The sequence below is a fragment of the Mus caroli genome, unplaced genomic scaffold (genome assembly GCF_978045245.1).
Source record: "Mus caroli unplaced genomic scaffold, Mus_caroli_1 scaffold_3, whole genome shotgun sequence".
Taxonomy (NCBI): Eukaryota; Metazoa; Chordata; class Mammalia; order Rodentia; family Muridae; genus Mus; species Mus caroli.
The window spans coordinates 6,038,774-6,061,343 of NW_028227258.1; the positions used below are offsets into that span (position 1 = coordinate 6,038,774).

The following is a 22,570-nucleotide window of genomic DNA, read 5'->3' on the forward strand; positions in this document are numbered from 1 at the left end:
AAATATCAAAGAAAAAATGAAAAAAAAGTTAACATTGACAGCTCTGCAAATTTGAGGACTTTCTTTAATAGATGTAGTTATTTCCCTCTACAAATTAATAAATTCTATTAATCTGTTCTAAAGTGAGGAAACACTTCATCAATGTGCAATGAGAGCTTGTCTTTTTTTTTTAAGATTTTATTTATTTCATGTATATGATGAGTACACTGTAGCTGTCTTCAGACACACCATAAGAGGGCATTGGATCCCATTACAGATGGTTGTGAGCCACCATGTGGTTGCTGGGAATTGAACTCAGGACCTTTGGAAGAGCAATCAGTGCTCTTAACCACTGAGCCATCTCTCCAGCCCAAGAGCTTGTCTTAATTAGAGTTTCCGTTGCTGTGAAGAGACCCATGACCAAGGAAATATTATAAAAGAAAGCCTTTAGTTGGGGCTGGCTGATAGTTTCAGAGGCTCAGTCCATTATCATCATGGCAGGAAATATGGCGTCCTGCTGTGGACATGATGCTGGAGAAGGAGCCAAGAGTACTACATCTGGATCCGAAGGCAACCAGGAGGAGACTGGCTTTTGCAGGCAGCCGAGAGTCGGCTCTCTCTTCCATGCTCTCCAGCCCAAGAACACAGGCCCTAATAGCCACTTCCCATGGGCCAAGCATATTCAAACAACCACAGAGCTCAAGGCGCGTGAGTTTTACATCTACAACCTATTCAAGGTCAAAAGTCAGCCTCTAGGATTTCAGACCTTGTGGGGCTGTGCTTCCTGGAGCACTTAACAGTGTTGACTTCTTAGGACTTGCAGATACACAGACAACTAACCAATCTACTAGGCAGCATCTCACACTTAGGAGAGAACTGATTTCTGTAGCCAGTCATCCAATGGACCATAAACACAGTCCTAATCACCGCTGCTCCAGATGGGGGTTAAAGTATGTTCCATGTCTGAGCCTGAACAGGAGTGAGGGCAAAGGCGCTTGTCATCTGAAGCTTTCCTGGAGAACCACGAAAAGACATTTGGCCTGGGCCTGTGAGATGGCTCAGTGGTTAAGAGCACTGACTGTTCTTCCAAAGGTCCTGAGTCTGAATTCTAGGAACCACAGGGTGGCTCACAACCATCTGTAATGAGAGCTGACAAACTGACGCCCTCTTCTGGTGTGTCTAAAGACAGCTACAGTGTACTTGCATATAATAATAAATAAAAGTCTTTGGGCTGGAGCAAGCAGGGCTGGAGTGAGCAGAGGTCCTGAGTTCAATTCCCAGCAACTACATGATGGCTCACAATCATCTGTACAGCTACAGTGTACTCATATACAATAAATAAATGAATCTTAAAAAAAAAACCTTTGGCCTAAGTAGGCATCCTGTACTGATCTACTACAATGCCCTTGACAGTGAGTCCATCCAGGGTAGCTAAGCACATGCTCCCAGACTAATGAAGAATCCTGTTCAAGAACATAATACATGCTGGGTGTGGTAGCACACGCCTTCTGAGTTCCAGGCCAGCCTGGTCTACAAAGAGCTCCAGGACAGCCAGGGCTACACAGAGAAACCCTGTCTTGAAAAACAAAACAAAACAACATGATACACATAAACACAGAATGAATACATCAACAATTATACTGGAGGAGAACTCAGTTAGCACCAAGAACACTGGCCTCTCTTCCGGAGGACCTGGGTTCAACTCCCAGCACCAACATGGCAACTCTCACAGATGTCTATGACTGTGGTCTCTGTGGGCAGTGAATGCATGCACCTCATGCATGGACATACATTCAGGCAAACACTAATATGCATAAAGAAAAAAATAAGTAAAATTTAAAAATAAATTACTCTAAGTAAACCAGCTAATTTCCAAAGTTGTTTTTATTTTTTTGAGGCAGCATCTCATGTTGCAGATTACCTCCAACTTTCTATGTAGTCCAGGGTAACCTTAAACCCTGATCTTCCTATCCATATACACTGTAGCTGTCCAGCAGCTACAGAGAACTGGGTATACCTGAAAGGGGGGCTGGAAATGAAAAGGGGCAAGAGAAGGATAAAGCCAAGACAAAGATTTCTGATCAAGGCTCAAAGTTTAAATTTCAGCTCTGCGTTTATATAGGCAAACCCCACAGACCCATTCTTTGTTTCAGCTGGATTAAGTTGCAAAGCAAGCTCAGTAGGCGGTCAACTTCTCAAAGCTCAAAGTAGGAAGTTGCAAAATGTGCCAAGGCCTGGTGCTGACTCAAGACAGGTTGTAAAACCATCAGGGTTTGTTTAGCATACTCAGAACTGGAGGAAGGACACACCACACCTTCCAAGCACTTGGACAGAACTCCTATATTTTTAAAATGCCTTTTTATTTCTGTAGTGGTTTGAATATGCTTGGCCCATGAGAGATACTACTTTAGATGTGACCTTGTTGGAGGAAGTGTGTCACTGTGTTGGTGGGCTTTGAGGGCTCCTGGTGCTCAAACTCTGCCCAGTGTGGAAGAATCATCAGTCTATCCTGACTGCAGTCACATCAAGATGCAGAAATCTCAGCTCCTGCCTGGCGTGGTGGCGCACGCCTTTAATCCCAGCACTAGGGAGGCAGAGGCAGGCGGATTTCTGAGGCCAGCATGGTCTACAGAGTGAGTTCCAGGACAGCCAGGACTACACAGAGAAACCCTGTCTTGGAAAAAAAAAAACCAGAAATCTCAGCTCCTTCTACAGCACCATGCCTGCCTGGATGCTCCCACCTTGATGATAATGGACTGAACCTCTGAACCTGTAAACCAGCACAGATTAAATGTTGCCCCTTATAAGAGTTGCCTTGGTCATGGTGTCTGTTCACAGCAATGGAAGCCCTAACTAATGCAATCCCATCTTTTAAAGTATTAACAAAGTTCGAGTTCTACTTTTATAACTGCAACTTACCTAGAGTGTTCTCTTCAGCACTGGTTATCCAAGCATGAAGTCCTACACTAGATATAAGACTTCATTCATGGGCTGGCGAGATGGATCATTGAGAAGGACAATTATCACCGTGCCAGGCAACCTGAGTTCAATAGTTGATCCCATGTGGTAGACAGAGAGAAAAGACTCATTCAAGATGTCCTCTGACTTCCACAAGTGCACTATGGTCTGTCATGTGCACACGTACACCACAAAATAAATAACTGTTAAAGAGAAAGATTTAATGGTCTGATGAGACAGCTCGGTTCATACTTGTGGCATAGTCATGAGGACTTAGGTGGATACTTAGTTCCCACAGGAAAGTGTGGTTTAGCTGTGTGTGCCTGTAATCCTAGAGTTTGGGAGGCAGAGAAAGCTATATCCCTGGTTCTTGTTGACATCACATCTAGTCTAGCCAAATCTACGAGGTCTAGGTTTAGTGAGAGACTCTGTCACAAAAAATAAGGTGGAGAGACTGAAGAAGACATCCAACAACATTGATCCCTGACCTTCACACATGCATATACATGTATGCACAGGCACACACAATGTGCACATGTATACACACACATACACAAAAAGATTTTTGAAATAATCAGGGTTCTTAAGAGGAGCTAATCAAATAGAAATGATACATATTAACAGGATTTATTAGAAAGATTAGCTTACCTGATACGGCCTGGGGCATCCAACAATGTCTTCTTCATACCTGGAGGCTGATTATTCTACAAAGTCGGATGCCTCAGAAGATGCACCTGGTGCTGGAGTCCTGCACGATTCCTGCAGATCTGGTTGTCTTCAGTCTGATAGAAGCTTGAAAACACTGGGTTCTGGTATCAGTGAAGGATTGTGGTGTCGGCCATAGCAGCTGCAACATAAACTTAACAGCAAGATGAGAAGGCACTGAGGCAGGCAAAGCTTTTTCTGCAGCACCCCTTTTATCTGGATTACTACTGGAGGTGCCTTCACATTTAGTGTGGGCCTTTCCCCAAAACCTGATTAAGAAAACCCCTCCTGCCAGGTGTGGTGGCACACGCCTTTAATCCCAGCACTTGGGAGGCAGACGCAGGCGAATTTCTGAGTTCGAGGCCAGCCTGGTCTACAGAGTGAGTTCCAGGACAGCCAGAGCTACTCAGAGAAACCTTTTCTCGAAAAACAAAAAACAAAAAAGAAAACCCCTCCTAGGAGTGATCAAGGCTTGTCTCTTAGGTGGTGTCTGATCCAGTCAAACTGACAGACAAGATTAACCTGTGTCACAACTTCCCTCTAATTAAAATGAATGAAAAATGATGGGGCAAAGAAATCAGAAATCAGGGACAGTTTCGCCAGTGCCCTTTTCCTGTAAGAGCTGGGGAATGGACCCAGGGTCTCACACTGGCAGAGAATGAGCTAGCTGGTCCTCATCCCAACAGTAGAGCTTTAAATTTGCTACTTCAGAAAACGCTCCATATTTATTCTATTTCATTGATTCAGAAATACACATTTTATCATAGTAACATCCCGGAAGTCTGGATAATTAATAGACACTGGCTACTCTTTCCTCATTTCTCATCTTTGCAATCAACTGTGTCCTACAGTTGATAAAAACCAATGCCATTCATTGATGAAATGAACACTGCTCCATGATACAGTCAACACGTTAAGGCCAGCTAGGCACTGCCTCTATCCTAAACGCTAGTGAGCTAGGATTATAGTTCCAACAGTTCACAGCATGAACCTTAATTAAAACTGTTCTAACTATGGGCTGGAGAGGTGGTGCCATGGCTAGGATCAGTTCTAGCATCCACGTGGCAGCTCACAGCTGTGTGTAATTCCAGATCCAGGGGACTCTACATCCTCTCTGCCCTCTTCAGGCAACACACACACACACACACACACACACACACACACACACACACAGAGGCAGACAAACTGCCAATACTAAATAAGAATAAATAGATCTTTAGAAATCTTAATAGCAATGAAGGTTTCCCTCTTTTATTTTCGAGGGCAGAGTTGCACTATGTAGCCCAAGCTGGCCTCAGACTTACTAAACAGCCTAGGCTAGCATCAAGTTTGTGATCCTCCTGCCTCAGCTTTACAGGTGCTGGCATTTTGGTATTTTCTACCACTTACAAAGTGACAGGCACTTCTCTGGGTAGAGAAAGTAGACAACCATTTAACAGAAACAATATGTGTGCCCTACAGATCATTTTAAATTTTTTTTTCTAAGTCACATTTTAAAAAGTGAAAATAGATTACATTAATTTTATAATATATTTAACCCAATATATCTAAAATATCACTTCAGCCAACAGTGCTTCTCCCCCTTGTTCTTTGACCATTTTATGCATGTGTATAATACATTCTGATTATTCTTGCTCCCTACCATTTCTTATCTCCCTCCCACACATCAGCCTCTTCTCCTCCTTATAACCCTCATTCCCACATTCGTGTCTTTTATTTTGTGACTCACTGAGTTTAACTGGGGCTTGTCTGTGTGGCCCTGGGGTTGGAGAAGTCCACCGATGCCTGGTCAGCTTGCCAGCAAGCACATATCTAAAGAGAATGACTCCCCCTTTCTCAGTATATGTGTCTGTACCCATTAGGTCAGCAGAGACAGGCAAGGCCCCAGAATCCCTTCCCCATCTATGACTGACCCTTGTCAGGGTCATTCATGTGCAAGCCCAGTGCAGATAAACACACTGAATTCAAGGTCGCAGTGGATGTCATACCCAGAAGAAGGCTTCTCAGCCTTTTCCGATTACTTTCTCTTATATTCTTTCTGTGTCCTTCTTCTATGATAGTCACTAAGCTCTAAAAAGAGGTCAGTCCTCAACAGATGTATTCCCCGAGAACCTTGGGCAGCCAAGAGTCTCTGCATAGAAAGGCTTATCTGAATATGGCTAAGAATAGCATTTTTAAATGAATATAAGCATATTCAGAAGGCAGCCAACAAACTTTAAAATGAGAAGTGTGGCACAGAATTTGTATTTTACGATTACAGCATTTTCCAGTTTAGACAGGCCACATTCCAATCCCTCACGTGGCTGTATCTGACATCTTGGCTTTAGAGTGATAAATGAACTTATAACTAGTTAGTTGTATTGCAGCTATAGTTCTTTAGGGTGGGGAGGCATACTTTATTCTTTGAAGAGGCAATCTGGGCGGGGGAGATCGCATGCCTAGCATTTTCAGTTGTGAGTTCAAGGCCCAGGACTTTTAAAAAAGGTTTAAAAATGAAGAGGTTAAACCATATTAATTTACCAGTACAGAGTGGAAAAATTAACCATATTTTAATGGTTTCTGGGATCAAACCAAGCATGTATTTTCACCTGGTGTCTTTAAAGGATCTTTCCATAGCAATATATGTAGCGCTTTTTGATTAGCTGGGCAACAGACACTCTATAGCTGATCAATCTTCGAGGGTGTTGGAGGTAGGGACTCGAGCTCAGGATGGCTTCCAAGTGCCTACACAGCTGAGAATTTGGACCATTGATCCTCCTGCCTTCGCTTTCCCAGTGCTGGGATAACAGGGCTGCACTAGCACTCCAGGTTTGAACGCAGTGGTTGACATCAATGCCCGGGCTCCTTGAATGCTAGGAAAGCTCTTTGCAAACTGAGCGACATGGGGTCCTTCAGGCAGACTCGTAGCCGGCTGCATCGTGACCGCGGAGTCCTTCAGGCAGGAGTGCGACCGGCTAAATCGCGGCCGCGGGGTCCTTCGGGCGGAGCGTGGCCCGCTACGTAGGGCGTGGGCGGCCGGCCGGGCGCGTGTGCGCAGGCGCGCGGGCCCTGACTCCCCCGACCTCCGGCGCGCTTCAGTCTTTCGGCGGTCGGACATGGTGAGAGCACCATCGCTGCGGTGCACGGAGGCTGGGGCGGCCTGGGCGGTGGGTCGAGCTGCGGGGCATCGCGGGCTCGCACAGCAAGGGGAGCAGGCGGGCCTGCAAGGCGATCATTCTTGTGGGGTCCAAGCTGGCCTGGAGCTCTCTGTAATGCCCCTGCCTCGGCCTCCTTAGGCCGGGGATTTGGACCGCCGCTTGAGCTATGGCTCAGCGTTTTCTGCAGTTCTCGAAGCGTATGATCTTATCCGCGGACCGTGGGCGAGCCTTCCTGGATTGGGCCGCCTGGTATTTTCTTTACATCGGGGACTTGTGCGTGCCTGTTTTTTGAAGGTTACATGGTCATTTACGAATATTGTTTTCAAAGTTAAACATTTTAATTGGGATGGAAGGAAGTCGGCCTTGGCCCACGCCTTTTTAATCCTATCACGCTTGAGGCAGAAGCAAGTGGCCTGATCTACACTGGGATTTCCAGACCAGGCAGGGCTTCATAGCTGAGACTCTGAATAAAATAAATAGGAAGTAATTTACTTTGGCAATTGCTTTGACCTACTTATTGGGTGAGTCTTAGATCCGAAGGTTGAATTTGGAGCTAATGGGTCTGATTATTTAGCAAAGGGGTTAGCATGTGAAGACTGTAGAAAGGTGCGCTGAAGTGTCAAGCTTGTTAAGCCAGAGTGTGTGTGTATTTACGGCATAACTCAAAAGATAAGCGTCAAGATTCGGGTCAATGATGAGCTGGCATGTATTCTGAATCTAAAGTTGATTATAAACCACTTTAGCTCTAGAATTACTCTGAGACCTGAAAAAAAAATTACTATGATCTGGCTATGTGTGAGTCTGAGATGTCACGATTTCAGGATGGTGAATGGAAACCTTGTAAGTAAGGATGGAATCTCTGCTTTTTTTTTTTCTTGAAAGGGCACACAGCAGAAAGACGTTACTATCAAGTCAGATGCGCCTGACACCCTGTTGCTGGAGAAGCATGCCGATTATATTGCCTCCTATGGCTCAAAGAAAGATGATTATGTGCGTATGATTTTTTTTTTCCGTTGAAAGGTTTCTAAGAGTAACAGCAATAAGTATAATACTTATTAGTATAATAATAATTGAGGCCTGATTTAAAAATGTACCTTGTATATCAGAGGTTGATATTTGACCACATCAGTCATTATGTACTGGTACATAAAGGGCGGAAGTGCAGGGTGTAGGTAGAAGGGGTTTGCTCCTTTCTGTCTGTGGTAAAACCTTGAAGGTCAATGATGTGTTGGCATGTATTATCTGAATTCGCTGATGTGTCATAACACTTTAGCTCTAGAATTACGCTGAGACTTGAAAAGGTTTTACCTAAACTTGATGTAATGGTGTGCCTGGGGAAATGGTGGCAGGGGAAGTTACCACACACCTGTGATGCCAGCAGCAAGCAAGGGTGGCTGAGTTTGAGAAGGCCCAAGCTGTGGGAGCCCCTCCAAGGAGGAGTCATTTGGGTAAAAGTATTTGTGCAGCAGCTCTGTGTCTTAGTGAGCGGGGCATTTGGCTGTCTTTACAACTTTTCAGTTAGTGGGAATCATAGGCCCGAATGTGTGGCCTTCCTGCCAACTGTGCACCTGGTCCTTTTGGGTTTGGTTTGGCAGCCCGCCAGTGAGACCTTCACCTGAATGAATGCTTGTGAGGTAATGCTTCATTTGGTTTCCATCTTTAGCGTCATTTATCTTTCCGAATTCATAGACTTCATTTGTAGAATGCAGTAATTGATGCTTAGTAAACAGGAATCAATACTGCTTTGGGTTAATACACCTGAGGTTGGCACTTGGAGTCTAAAAGTATTGGTTCTCAATCTTCTTGCTGCTGTGACCTTTCCTAACAGTTCTGCGTTCTGCGTGTTGTGGCGATCTCCAACCATGAGATAACTTTTGTTGCAACTTCATAACTAGTTTCGCTGTTAGGAATCAGAATGTTGGACCCAAAGGGTCGGCAACCGCCACTCTAAAGCCTTACAAGTTGTTCACTTAGGTCGAGGTGGGTTATGTAAAATCAGAGTGGCAAATCTGAGATGCTTCTCCTAGGAATACTGCATGTCTGAATACCTGAGAATGAGCGGTGTCTATTGGGGCCTGACTGTGATGGACCTCATGGGACAGCTTCATCGCATGAACAGAGAAGAAATCCTGGTGTTTATCAAGTCGTGCCAGCATGAGTGTGGGGGAATAAGTGCTAGCATTGGGCACGACCCCCACCTTCTGTACACGCTCAGTGCTGTCCAGGTGAGCCCTTGTGAAACCTTGCCACTTCCCTGTGAAGTCTGTCCCACAGGTCAGTGATGTCATGGCATGTATTAGCTGAATGCTAACCTGATGCAAGTCACAAATGACACTGAGACCTTGGAAGGTGGACTCCATGTGTATGTTAACTGAAGCGCAGTCCAGTTCAAATTTGGTTTCAATGAAGAGCCAGAGGATATTTAAAGCCTACCTGTTTCTTACCTTATCAAGGGAACATGAAGTCTTGAGAGGGCCTGGTGGGTGACTCTGATCCAGGACAAACATGCGACACCCGCTTGTCTTTCAGATTCTTACTCTGTATGACAGTGTTCATGTTATCAACGTAGATAAGGTTGTGGCCTATGTTCAGAGCCTACAGAAAGAAGATGGCTCCTTTGCTGGAGACATTTGGGGTAAGGCCAGTTTGCAGTTTTTGTCAGCTACTCCTACTCAGAACATCTTTTTGTCTTGGTGTAGTAATCATAAGATTTCAAGTTGTTCCGTCTTTTCAGGTCCCACTAAGCAGTTGGTCTAACTGGAATAAAATGGCCTGCTGGAAGTCCCAGCATGCCCCATGCTGGCTTGTCAGCACGCCACACTAAAAGATAAGGTAGGTTCAAGTTTTATCTCCAATATTTATCTCCAATAATAATTAACCTCCCTGAAGGTAAAGACCTGAGGAGGTCTCTAAGTTTGTCAAATTAGTAAATATCTTGAGTTGGGAGATGGAAAACTTTTCCTTTGATTAATTTAGATAATCTGGGGTGGAACAAAATGCAGTCCTGAGACCAGCTGCTTTGTGGGATGTGAACCTTTTATAAAGCAAGGTGTTGATTATGTTACTAAATTACTAGCCTGAAAGGGGAGGGGGGGGCATAATCCTTCCATTTTGTAGGGTCCTTTCTTTTCTGGGCCCTTGTAATAAGCTACTTAGGCTATTGCTTTCTATTTGCCTAGCTGGTTTCCTCAGAAGTTGGGGGACTGCCTCCTAGTGAGCATTGTTAGTCTTGGCTTTGGGGAGTTTAATGGGTTGTACAGGTTTTGTTCTTAGGGGGCTTGGTAGCATTTACATGTCTGCCTTGGCTCTTTTTGTCTTTTAGGAGAAATTGATACAAGATTCTCATTTTGTGCGGTTGCAACTTTGGCTCTTTTGGTAAGCTTTGACTGTTGTGTTAAAGGACCAGATTAAACACCGAGTGCTAGGTAGCTGTAATAGGCTGCTTCCTTTCTCTTCATAGGGCAAGCTTGATGCTATTAATGTGGAAAAGGCGATTGAGTTTGTTTTGTCCTGCATGAACTTTGATGGTGGATTTGGGTGCAGACCAGGCTCTGAATCTCACGCTGGGCAGGTAATTTTGCAATTAAAGTTTATAGGGGTTTTGTGTTGTGAATGGCCACACCTTACTGAGTTTTGTGCATATGCTGGGTCTACACAACTTCATCCTAAGTAAACACCCGTGCTCCTTATTGGCATTTGTCTGTTTATGTGGGATCTACATTCTGTGCTGTTAACTGACCTTGAGGCTTCCTGTGTATGTAGTCCAGGATGTCCTCAGGGGGCTTGCTACATGCTGGGATTGGAGGCATGAGCCTGACCTTATTCTATTCGTACAGATGAACTGACCTTACCCAGTGCAGAGAACATTGTGCTTAAGTATAGCATTTCACTGTTGCATTGAACCTAATAATACAACCTGAGAACAAAGATGGAGCTTTAGTAATTTTGGTAGTGTCTGTCATTTACTGTTAAACTATACCTGTGTACTTTATGTCTGTAATTTTAGATCTATTGTTGCACAGGATTCCTGGCCATAACTAGTCAGTTGCACCAAGTGAACTCCGACCTACTTGGTTGGTGGCTTTGTGAACGGCAGTTGCCCTCAGGCGGACTCAATGGAAGACCCGAGAAGGTATTATCTATAGTGGCTCTTTATGCTATAACCTGGCGTTCGTGGTGCTGTGTGCTTAGAACTAAGGGGTTTCTCAGGTATAGTTGTAAGATCCCTTAAGGAGAGAGCTTGGAGTCTGATTGACTCTGAATTCATTTCTGCCTTGGGACATGTACAGATGCTCAGAAGCAACTCTGAGGTTGGGGGTGGCCCTGCTTTTAGTTTAACTGCATCACCTGGAGGCACAGGCAAGAGGTCTTCGTTTGAAGCCAGCCAGCTCTATTAGGGGGGCCTCGCCAATTAATAAACAAGTGGATTGTGAACACTTGACATGCTGCGAGTCTGAGCTCCAGATCTATAACTAGTTACTGTGTGGAGCTTGCTTTGTGACAGGGGCAGAGAGAATTAGTATGTGCTGGTTTTATTTGTGATGATGAGCCCTGGGGAAGTATTCCCCCCACAGAAAGCATCTCAACAGGGCCCGAGTTTAAGCCAGTAACTGAACTGTTGGGCTGAAACCTAGAAACGAGGATATCTGCATGTGCCTGTTGGTTAAATATAGATTATTTAGGCTGACTTGTAGGGGCTGAAGCTTTTATGAAGTCTCAGCAGATGAGTGTCTACCTGGAAAATGGTCTGCCTAGAACATCTTATCCCATGGGTTTCACCCATGACCTTAGCTCTGCACTGAGTAGGATTGTAAATCGTTTGCCAGCTACAGTGTTGAGGTGGTGTGAGAGACAAATGGGAGGTAGTCTCAGCTTGCCCCACAATTATTTCTGGGAACACGGGATTAGACATTTTAAAAAAGAATCCGTTAAATCTGAGAGAATACAATGGTGAAGTAGAAGCAGCTTCTTACTGGCTTCCCCTCCCCCTTCTAGTTACCAGATGTGTGCTACTCATGGTGGGTGTTGGCCTCCCTAAAGATCATCGGGAGACTTCACTGGATTGACAGAGAAAAGCTTCGAAGTTTCATCTTAGCGTGTCAAGATGAAGAGACGGGAGGATTTGCAGATAGACCAGGAGATATGGTCAGTACGATTCTGGCTTTGCAGTTTGTCGTTGTTGATTGACTTTCATGGTTATAGGCATTTCTAATGTACTAAAAAATAGTGCCCTGCAAAAATAGTCCAAAGGTTGCGGGGGTGGGGGGGGGGATGCCTTGGGTGTTTTTTTAAAATGTGTAACAGGCTAGAACTGATAGAAATTTCTTGTAGTGATAATTGTTTATGAGGTCTAGTATTAGAGATACTTCAAAAACTTTTAAAGTGGTATTCAAAATATACTTGACTATGGACAGACGACTGAGCCTGTTCCTCGTTTGTGAACTTCCCACAGGTGGATCCCTTCCACACCTTATTTGGCATTGCTGGCTTGTCGCTTCTGGGAGAAGAGCAGATCAAGCCTGTTAGCCCTGTCTTCTGCATGCCGGAAGAAGTGCTTCAGAGGGTGAATGTCCAGCCTGAACTAGTGAGCTAGTCAGGTGGGAACGATGCTCTAGTGTGCAATATGAATTGCTGTATTGGAAGTGTTTATCAAACCTAGACGTGACTTAATATTTTGTATTTCATATGCTAATGATAAATTATATAAGTATTGTAAAATAAATATGTTGTATTTAGATCTTTAGTCTTCTGAGTCCAGTTTTGTTAGTCCTGTTTAGAGCTAGTATTTAACTGATGCCTCCCCAGGTCCTATTTTCTTGTAACAATGATGGGAAGTGATTTCTGTTAATAAAAGTGATGAGTGAAACTCATGATTTAAATAAAGGTCAAAATCGAGTGGCTGTTGTGTATATAGCTTTTTATTTAGAACTGAAACACTTTAGAAGTGTGAACACCTTATTTAGTTGGGGCTGAGGGTACATTTTTCAGGGAACTCCAGTCTGCTGTTGGTTTGGATTTCTCAGATCCTGAAAGTCAATCCCAAAGAATTGGTCCACTCCATAATGGCTGTAGGTGTTGTCTCTTGATGGGGGCCCTGTGAGGTGTTGTCTCAGGGTTTGAATGTGGTTACTCTGGGTGGGTTGCAGCTTGCGTGAATAGTGATGGCATAAATGTCATTTTGACTCAAGTCTATAGCTGCTCCTGGGTCAGAGTTACTGGAGAGGTAACTTTTACTATTGAGGACCTCTGCCCCTAATATTTAAGGAAGGGAGCATCTTCCCTACATTGCACTGGAACTCCGCATCTTTCATGGGGATCTCCAAGTGTGTTTTACTATGTCTCCTGATGGTTGCTGAAGCATTGCTATCACATTGAGGCTACACATAACTAATACAGTCTACATGTCTACAGTGTTATATTTCTGTGAAGACATGCTGTGACCAACACGCAACTCTTGAAATTTAGGGCTGGCTTAAAAGAGTCAAAGGTTTAGTCAATTACGAGGGCAGGCAGACATGTTCCTTGAAGACCACACCTACTTAAGACAAGCTGCTTCCCTCCCTAAGTTATCTACAGGGGCTTTTCCTGCTCAAACTACACTACACGCTAGGGTTTTTAGGTAGTGTGAATGCCCTATTTGCTGGAGAACATTTATCCTCAGTTCTGTCACCTAGAAGTTGTTTTATGTGTTAATTGTAAAGAGCTTCCCAAGGGTTTTGAGCAAGACTGTAGTTTTTACCCTATGTGCAAAACTGCAGTGCAAAACAGGACAGTTGAGAAGTGCTGTTTTTAACTGTTAATGTGGTCTCGCCCGTGTTGTGCTCTCTGTCCAGTACTATGCCATGTGTACAACTGTGAGCGAAGACTTTCTTAGACATTGGGCACATGAGGTAAGTGTAACTGGGGTGTATTAAATATGCAATACCCAGCGCTCAGTCCTCAGAAAGGTCCCCTTCAAAGTGAACTGTTGACAACCCAGGTTGTTAGTGGGCTATAAATTGTTGAGCCTGATACCTAAGGAGTGAGGAGGCTTACAGCTTCCAGAATCACGTGATGAGAATAAAACGGCACAACCCTGGATTCAAAAGGTGAGAAACTCGCTGCTCACCCCTGAACTGCGCCTGCGCCGTGTGCATCATGTGCTGCTTGTTCCTGCGCCTGCGCGATTACAGCACTGCGCATGCGCCTAGCCTTCCGCCTTGTCAGCGGTGCGGCCTCTAGCCCTGGAGTGCTCGAAGCCACGCGCGCAGAACCTTGGGAGTCAGAAAGGCCCGAGAGATGCTGAGGCAGGAGGCTGCATCTCTTTCCAGTTCCCCACGCTGGACGCCGTCGCGGAGGGATGCCCCCCCGTGCGGGAGGACCCTGGCCTCCGCGTCCAGGCCGAGCACGGAAGGCGCCATGGCCGACAGGAGCAGCAGCAGCAGCAGTCCAGCGCCGGCGTCCGCGCCAGGCAAGGCCCCGGCTCACTGGTCACCTCCCCGGGCGGGCGCTGTCCTCGGCGCCCTGCCGGAGAAAGCAGTCTAGCCAGGATTCCACAGTCCCTCATGCTGGGAGTGGTTTGTGTCTTTAATCCCAACACTGGCGACTACGCTTCAAGGCCAGCCTGGGCGACACAATTTCAAACCAATCAAAACACGGGAGAAAGTCTTGACTCTTCACAACGGTTTCATTAAGACGTGAAAGGAAGGGGAACCCATCTAGTATCCCCATGTAAAGCCTTAACCTCTTGTTTCGTTTTAAAAGGCAGGTTTTCTATGGCTCAGGCTGCCCTGAAGCTCTTTAGTAGGAAAGCCTGGCTGGAGACTCTTAGCAATCCTCTTGCCTTAGCCTCTTGAGTACTGGATTATACCACCATGTCTGGCCTTTAACCTTTTTTCCTAAAAAAAAAAGTTTCCCTTTTTTCCCCTCTATGAGTATATGAGTGTGCAAGGGGTGGGTGTAGAGGTCAAAGGATGACTTTCCGGAGAAAACTCCACGTCCACCAAGAGGGCTCTGGGAATCCAACTAAGGTCTGAGTCAGGCTTGTTGGGTAATGCCTCTCTATTCGTTGAATCATCTTGATGGTCCCCTACTTAAAATATATAGTGAATATATGGGAGATTGTGTGTAAGTTTTCTAATAGTGGAGAGCTGAGCTTTGGCTGACGGGTTTTACTCTTTAGGTTCTAGAATGGAATGATAACAGGTTAAAGTGAACATCTTATCAAGTCTGGGGTCAAATAGATGGCTCACCCGTTAAGGGAAGTAGCTAGTCTGTTTCAGAGGTTTAGTGTTCCAACCACCAGTTCCCACATGGAGACTGACCACTGTCTGTAACTCTGCTGCCCTCTTCTGGTCTCTGGTGCACAGACATGCACGCTGGCAAAACGCCCGTACACTTAGGTGGAAAAGTCCTTCAGGGTGAGTTCAGTTCATTACAAGAACAGGGTTGGCTGAGTGGGTTTTATGAGGGAAGAGTTGGCTGGATGTTGTGAGGGAAGAAATAGTTAAATTGTGAAGTCTTCTCTGTTTAATATCAGGTAAAAAGCACTTGAGAGAGAAAAGCTTACCGATTACCATGAGGATGACCTATCTGACAGTTCTGAAGTGGGAACCTGGCGCAGGGACCTGAGCCTTGTACAAGACAGACCCACTTATTTTGCATGTAGACATGGGCACTGTGCCTGGGTGATGTATGATCTTGAGTATTTAATGAATGTGTGCTGTTTTCTACCAGATGAAGATCAGGAGTCTCCCCTAATTGCTCTCTGCCTTATCCTTTTGAGGCAATCTCTGTGGTAGGAAGGCCCTGTGCCCTGATTGTCAGATGGGTAACAAGCTTGGATCTGGACTCTGTTGTATGGCTGTACAGCAGGCGCTCTTAACCACTGAGCCACATCTCTAACATCTAACTTTTAAGTTTTTCTTAGAGATAAAGTCTCTGTATGTAACTCTTGCTGTCCTGGAACTGGCCTCGAACTCACAGTGCTCGTTTTGTTATTGTTGTTTTGTTGCTTCTTTTGTTATTTCAAGGCAGAGTTTATTCTGTATTCCGGAACTCAGAGGTCCACCTGCCTCTGCCTCCTCAGCGCTGGGATTAAAGGCATGAGGAACTGAGTCCAGCTACTTTTAAGTTTTTAGAGGGTTGAGAAAAATTTAAAAGACATTATTTCCTGGCACATGTAATTCAAATTCCAATATATAGAAATTATTTTGAAAAACTAGAGCTGTTTTCATTGATTTATACACTACCTAGGCTGAACCCCTACTTCACTGCCAGAGTTGAGCCCTTGACAGTGACTGTGTGGCCCACAAAGCCTAGACATTTGCTCTCTGCTGGAACTGGAATGTTCTCCACTTGTGTAGTGTGTTAGATGAGTGAAGGCTGTAAGTGAAAGCTTGAAAGTCATCAGGAAATGAATTTCAACGGGTGACCAAGCCCACTCAGTCAGTCAACAGGTTCCCCAGCACGGGAGTGAGGATTAAAAAGAAAAAAGACACAACATTGTAGCATGACCCCAGTCAATTCTGAGACTGAAGGCAAATTTAATTTTCCCAGTCTGCTTTTAATACTGTTTTAATTACATGCAAGTATTTTGGGCAAGCAGTACAATAAGGAACTAGCAAGGCAATAAGTGAAGTCCTGTGATCACTCTCCAGACAGTTGTTTAAAAAGGATTGTCAGAATGACCAAAATACTTGAGCCCACTTCCTTGTCCAAGCCCCAAATCTTGCCTGAAGCCTACTTCTTCTTTTCCACCCTAAGATTAAAATTCCTGCCTTGCCCTACTTCCCTATTATAGCCTAAAGTTAGATTCTTGCCAAAACTTACTTCCTTATCATGCCCTAATGTCAGATTCCTGCCTGAGCTTACTTCCTCGTCATGGCCAATGTCAGATTCCTGTCTGAAGCCCATTTCCCAGTCCTTGGCCAATGTCAGACTCCTGCCAAGTGGCACCCCAAAAAGCTCTCCACAAGCAGGAACAGGGAGAACAGATGAGAGGCCAGGGAAAATAAAATGTCCATGTAGTAGTGAAGTTTTAAAAGCATGGAACACTGTAGGCCAGCACTTAAGGCAGAGGAAAGGGCTTGGTCCAGGAAGCTGTGGATAGTGTAAGGAGGGCTCAGACATACGATGTGGAGGTCAAGCCATGTTTTTTCATTTGCTTGTTTGTCTGTTTGGAACTTCTGTGTTAGCATGTTGCGGCCCGCCCGCGGTCCACAACACGAACGGTTCACTGAGAATGGCAGTTCAGGCTGAAAGAGAGGTAACTAGACGGGGCGGAAGAAACAATGGAGTCAAGACAAAACTCTGATCAAGACTCAATTTAATATTTCCAGACACTCAGTTTATAAAGGAAGGGGGAGGGAACCCAATTTCCCGCCAAGTAACTCAGGGTCCAGTAGCAGGACGAACACGTGTGTGCCTCCAGGCAGCAGAGGCAGGTTCCAGCAGTGGGCGTGGCAGGACCAATGAGCCGGTAGCTCCACCCTTGAGCAGGCAGGTTCCAGGCTGGGGGGAAGGGAGGCCACATTTCCCCCCATTAGATAACAAAACAAAAATAAAAAAAAGGGGTGGCCTGTGGCAGAAAAATTATCTATGTTCAATAGTTCTGCCTGAGTTCCTAGGGCTAAAGAAAAAACCTATTTCCGTGGGATTCCCTAACTATTCTAATGGTAAACTGTATCTGGCTGAGACTGTCTTAAAAGCACTGACTGAAATACCAGCACTGGGCTGTAGGCTCTGACTTTATAATGCTAATTAGTGCTGAATAGGTAGCCACCTGTTTGCCTTTTAAGTAGGGCGTTGGAACCCTGGCTGAGTTTAGCTAAACAATTTTAGAATAACACTGAACTGATAATTATCCACAATTTTGGGTGACAGGCAGGGGAACAGTGAGAAGAGATTAAGACTGGCTGGCTCCTAGTACAAGGCCAATTGGCTTTTTTATTTTTTGGGTGGGAGGCAGTGAAGGGCTTGCCCTTACGACAGCAAAGTCTCCAATCTCTCTCCCCCCTATTAATTAAGTTTAAATAGGCAATGCTTAACAGAGGTGATCAAATGATTTTTTTCATCCGTAGATGAGTGGGCCTTTAACCTTGACTTGGGTGGACATTAACCTGATTCCTCCCGTGAGTATTGTAACAACTCACATCTGTGGCTCTTGGTATCTTTTGGGGAGGGGAGGCAGAGCCGTAAGTATTTTGGTTTTTAGCTGGAGTCAGATACCAACCTCTTTCAAATCAGGTGTGTCGCACAGGGAACTCAGAAACGGTCAAATTGGACCTTCCCTCCGCAGTGATCTCCTGCGCCAAGCGGTACCCATACCGTATTCATATGATTATGAATCAGTATCGCAATTCTGAGTTATTGCGAGGCCTCTATGTGAGACTTGTCAACCTCAGATTTAGCAAGGCCTAGACAAGAATTATGTCAGTATTAACACCATTAATTTTGGTTAAAATAGGAGCTGAAAGTCTTTCCTCTTCATCCCTGTTATTCCCAGTAGCCTGAGGAACTAAGGACACCTTGCAGTAACAGCAAGGGTGAAAAGCCAGAGGCCAGTTAAGGGACTAAGCCTATATCTATCAAAATAAGAACTAATCTTTGTAAATATATATGAAATTTCTACTTCCCTAGCTCTCCTGGTAAATCTAAATCTTATCTTAGACTGAAAAGCCACATGCTGGGATGTCCCTGGAAGGGAGATTAGCAGAACCACCTGTTTGCTCTTAGGGGCGGGGCGGAGAACTGGAGAATGTAGATTGACCTGCTTGAGAGAAGGAAGAATACTAAACAATTAGAGTGTAGTAATGTAAATTTTCTGTTTGGAGAAGTCAAGGTACTTTATTTAGATGCAAATTGTAAAGCTAAAGTTAATCTCCGGCCTCTTGTAGGGGAATTGGCTCAGAGGAAACAGTGTTTTTTGAGAGCTTCCACTCCCAGCTCAAGAGGAATTTTAGTCTTTAGAATGATACTTACGAGGAGAGACAGAATCTGTGTCTACCTGACGAATTAATCTCTCTGGTAGCCACCGTGCTTCATCTTCATCTCGTGAAAAAACACAAACCGAACCTCTTCCCCAGATTAGGACTGGATCTGGACCCTTCCATTTATTAGTCAGGGCGTCCTTCCATTTTACCAATGCATAAGAATTAGAAGTAACTGGGTGCCAGTGGCGTTCCGCTGCAGACTGACCTTTAATGTCAGTTTGCAAAAAGTTTAGGACAAATAAGGTAAAGGCAAGGTGAGCCTTTGGTGACCTTGTTCTTAGGACAATTACTTCTAAAATGATCCAAACTTTCACAATTAAAGCATGCATTATTTTCTCGTTTCCTCGAGAACATTGCTTGCGCGTGGGTTCCCTGCGAGAACTCGCAGGAAGGCCCGATGTCTGCGCAAAGACGGACATATCCCGCCAAATCTGTCTGTCCCTTATGCGGTTGAATTGCAGCTCGGCAAGCTGCGTTAGCATTCTCATAAGCCAGCTGCATAACAAAGGGACTACCTGTGTCTGGACTTCCAAGGATTCTACTAGCGAAGATCAACAGCCTGTCCACAAAGTCCTGATATGGTTCATCAGAACCCTGCCGAATGCTAGCTAAACTTCCACTAGCATCTCCTTTAACTGGCAACTTTCCCCAAGCACGGCGTGCGGCTGTCGCAACTTGCACGTACACTGCAACGGGAAAATCAATCTGATTTGTCTGTCCCTCATATGGACCCTCTCCTAAAAGCATGTTGCTATCCCAGTCTGGGTTACCAGCGTGAGCATTAGAAGCAGCAGTTTTCTTACTGGCGTCTCGCCATTCAGAATCCCAAAGCAAAAAATCTCCTCCTGACAGGGTAGCCTTGGACAGAGTCTTCCAATCTGAGGGGGTTAAGTTTGACTCCGCCACTGTGTCCAGTAATGCTTGAGTGAATGGGGCTGAAGGACCATATTGCACAACAGCTGCCTTTAACTCTTTTAACAACTTGAAATCCAAGATCTGGTAATGTCTGGTCCTAGCATCTTGCTGATCAACTGCCTCGACCACAGGAAAGGCCAGCGTATTAGACGAATTCTGTCCTTTCCCACGAGTCTGACTAACAACTCTTTCTAGCGGCACCTGGTGAACTACAGAAGAGTTACTCTTCTCCGCTTCTGAGATCTTTTTTAGTTCCCGAAGTTCATTAGTCAGCCTCTGAAGCTTAATTTCAAATTCTAACTCAATTAGCCGTGTGTCCCTATGCGTAGCACCTCCCGAAGTGGTGACTGTGGGTGGAGCGGGAGATTCGCAAGAGGACCAATTCTCATTAGGGTAATGGGCCATTCCTCTATCTGAGTGATTTTTGTTAAAATTCAGTCCATCATCAGAGTTTCCACAATTATCAATTTTTGAGTTAAGAAGATCTTTTCCTGAGGAGGCCTTCTCTGATAGGCACTCCTCCTGAGATACCACAAGCTCCGCCTGAGGGCAATTTAGCCCTGGGGAAGTTGCATTTTTTATAGCATCATTTACAAGCGCCCAGAGACCTAGGGTAAAATTATCTGTCTGAGCGATATTCAGGGCCTCACCAACTTTCTCCCAGGTTCCACAATCTATCGTTTCTTCTTCTTTGAACCATGGACAACAGCTATCTATCTTATCTAAAAAAATTCTTACTAATTGTACTTCAAGCCTTACTCCTTTTTCCTTAAGCAACTCCTGAAAACTAAACACAATTGCCTGATCCATGATTTTGAACCCTTCTTTCTTCCACCTAAGCAGTTTTCTAAAAAAAACTGCGGCACACCGCCTGTCTCCGTATCTAGTTCCGATTTACGAACTGCTGACCCCAAGTAGAACCAGTGTTGGGTCAGCACTGCTTCAAACTTGTTCGTATCCTACTGCATCCCCAGCAACATTTTACAAAACTGAAATTTTTTTAGGCTAGCGCTAGCATGTGTACCTGTCCGTTGCTCCGATGCTCCTCCGATACGACGATTCTTTCCTTTCTTGTGGAGCTCCACACAGCAGTCGTTTCTCTTAGCATCTCTCTGCCATTCTTCAGGTCCCAGTTCTGGCGCCAACTGTTGCGGCCCGCCCGCGGTCCACAACACGAACGGTTCACTGAGAATGGCAGTTCAGGCTGAAAGAGGGGTAACTAGACGGGGCGGAAGAAACAATGGAGTCAAGACAAAACTCTGATCAAGACTCAATTTAATATTTCCAGACACTCAGTTTATAAAGGAAGGGGGAGGGAACCCAATTTCCCGCCAAGTAACTCAGGGTCCAGTAGCAGGACGAACACGTGTGTGCCTCCAGGCAGCAGAGGCAGGTTCCAGCAGTGGGCGTGGCAGGACCAATGAGCCGGTAGCTCCACCCTTGAGCAGGCAGGTTCCAGGCTGGGGGGAAGGGAGGCCACATTAGCAGACACTGCTAGGCTATTTATGTACACTGTGTGAAATGTTATGACGTGACTGTGAAGTAGGTAGCATGTTGGTAAGCAACTCTCTGAAAAAGTGCAGAGTCTGAAGCTGAGACTTCATAACACCATTTACATAGGAAGAGGAGTTCCGGTGAGGGAGTTGATGAAGGAGAAGACACTTCATTATAGTATAAACTACACCTGGTGACTGAAAGGGCCCTTCTGGTTTTAGCAAGAGTAGTCTCAGTGAACTCATAGACTCAAGACCCCTATCAGAATATCTCTTTAATAAATTAACTTATTTTGAAGCAAAATCCCACGTGTCTCAGGCTGGTCTCAGCTCATTCTGTAGGTGAGTTTAACCTTGATCTTGTGAGCCGCTCTCCTGCATCTCTCAAGTACTGAGTCCACTTGGTTTATGTATGCTGGGGATGACAGGGCCTCATCCATACCAGACAAGCACTCTACCCACTAAGCCACACCCCCAGCCCTTATCAGCACGTGCTGGTGCAGGATTATCAAGCCAGGTGTGCTGCTACATGCCTGCAATTCCTGCACTCAGGAGGCTGAGGAAAGAGAATCATAAATTGGAGGCAAGTCTGGGCTACACAGTGAGTTCAACTCTACCCTGAGATTCATAGTGAGATTTGCCTTAAAAATAACAAACACAAATTATCACTAATAAAAAAAATACATGAGAGTAGAGGGGAATCCTTTGGGACAAGGAAGGGGTCAGAGTAGGAGGGGCCAAGAGAGGATAATAATGGAGGTCGGATATGATCAAGATACAATATATACACACATGGAAATGTTACAATGGAACCACGTATAATAATGCAGACTAATATGGTTATTATGAATAGAATTGCCAAAAATCGTTTACATTATTATAATTTTTAAATTAACCAGATTAAAATTTATAGACAATATTTATGTAAATTTTAGGAATTAATACATAATTCCTTAATGCTAATCATTAAGAATAATCATAAAATTTCAAACTTAGGCTCATCATTTGGAAACAAAAGATCTTATGCTACACACAGAGCTGCATCCAGTTTTCCTGTTGGTACAAGCTCATCTTCTGCACGAGATACCACTTACCCACATACATTTAGAACTCCGTTATCTGCTGGAAATCCCCAGAGATCAGGCCATAAAAGTTGGACACCACAAGTAGGATATTCAGGTAAAACTGATGATCTTTTAAAATGTTTTGAAGTTTCGTAAATTAAAAATTGGGGGGTTAGCTCATTTGAGGGTCATCTATCACAGATAGAAAGGACTGAAAGGTGCATATATCGCTGACCCCTGTGCACCTCAGGGCAGGCTAGCATGGCTATGAGTTTTCCATTCTGACCCAGGAGGGAACTCTCTCTCCTGTGGTACGTGAGTGAAAAACTTGACCCTAGTAGTACTCC

At 44.8% G+C, this 22,570-nt stretch overlaps 2 protein-coding genes and 3 non-coding genes across 6 annotated transcripts in view; all 5 read left to right on the forward strand.

Moving 5' to 3' along the window:
• The first annotated feature begins 6,660 nt into the window (after positions 1-6,660).
• Positions 6,661-12,675, forward strand: Rabggtb (Rab geranylgeranyltransferase subunit beta). Its single transcript, XM_085835379.1, has 9 exons — positions 6,661-6,740; positions 7,662-7,769; positions 8,807-9,004; positions 9,309-9,414; positions 10,102-10,154; positions 10,240-10,350; positions 10,786-10,911; positions 11,775-11,924; positions 12,232-12,675. The coding sequence occupies exons 1-9, from the start codon at positions 6,738-6,740 to the stop codon at positions 12,370-12,372; spliced, it is 996 nt and encodes a 331-aa protein (XP_085691505.1). The 5' UTR covers positions 6,661-6,737; the 3' UTR covers positions 12,373-12,675.
• Positions 7,466-7,545, forward strand: LOC115030712 (small nucleolar RNA SNORD45). Its single transcript, XR_003836310.1, has one exon. It is a non-coding gene; the product is annotated as a small nucleolar RNA SNORD45 (small nucleolar RNA).
• On the forward strand, positions 7,995-8,075 carry LOC115030713 (small nucleolar RNA SNORD45). The gene has a single exon (XR_003836311.1). It is a non-coding gene; the product is annotated as a small nucleolar RNA SNORD45 (small nucleolar RNA).
• On the forward strand, positions 9,053-9,123 carry LOC115030714 (small nucleolar RNA SNORD45). The gene has a single exon (XR_003836312.1). It is a non-coding gene; the product is annotated as a small nucleolar RNA SNORD45 (small nucleolar RNA).
• Positions 12,676-13,808: 1,133 nt separating the features above from the next.
• The window catches only part of Msh4 (mutS homolog 4), a 53,933-nt gene continuing 45,171 nt past the window's right edge, over positions 13,809-22,570 (forward strand). The window contains exons 1-2 of one of the 2 annotated variants that reach the window (XM_021158083.3): positions 13,809-14,229; positions 22,156-22,338. In XM_021158083.3, the coding sequence (XP_021013742.2) occupies positions 14,058-14,229; positions 22,156-22,338 (355 nt within the window). In that variant the 5' untranslated portion in view covers positions 13,809-14,057. Of the gene's footprint in view, positions 14,230-22,155; positions 22,339-22,570 lie in introns of those variants that run through there. The other variant, XM_085835378.1, reaches the window with a different exon arrangement.

Coding starts and splice junctions, on each gene's coding strand:
- Rabggtb (XM_085835379.1), top strand. Junction 7,770..8,806: donor GCTCAAAGAAAGATGATTAT/GTGCGTATGATT, acceptor TGCTTCTCCTAG/GAATACTGCATGTCTGAATA. Junction 11,925..12,231: donor CAGATAGACCAGGAGATATG/GTCAGTACGATT, acceptor AACTTCCCACAG/GTGGATCCCTTCCACACCTT.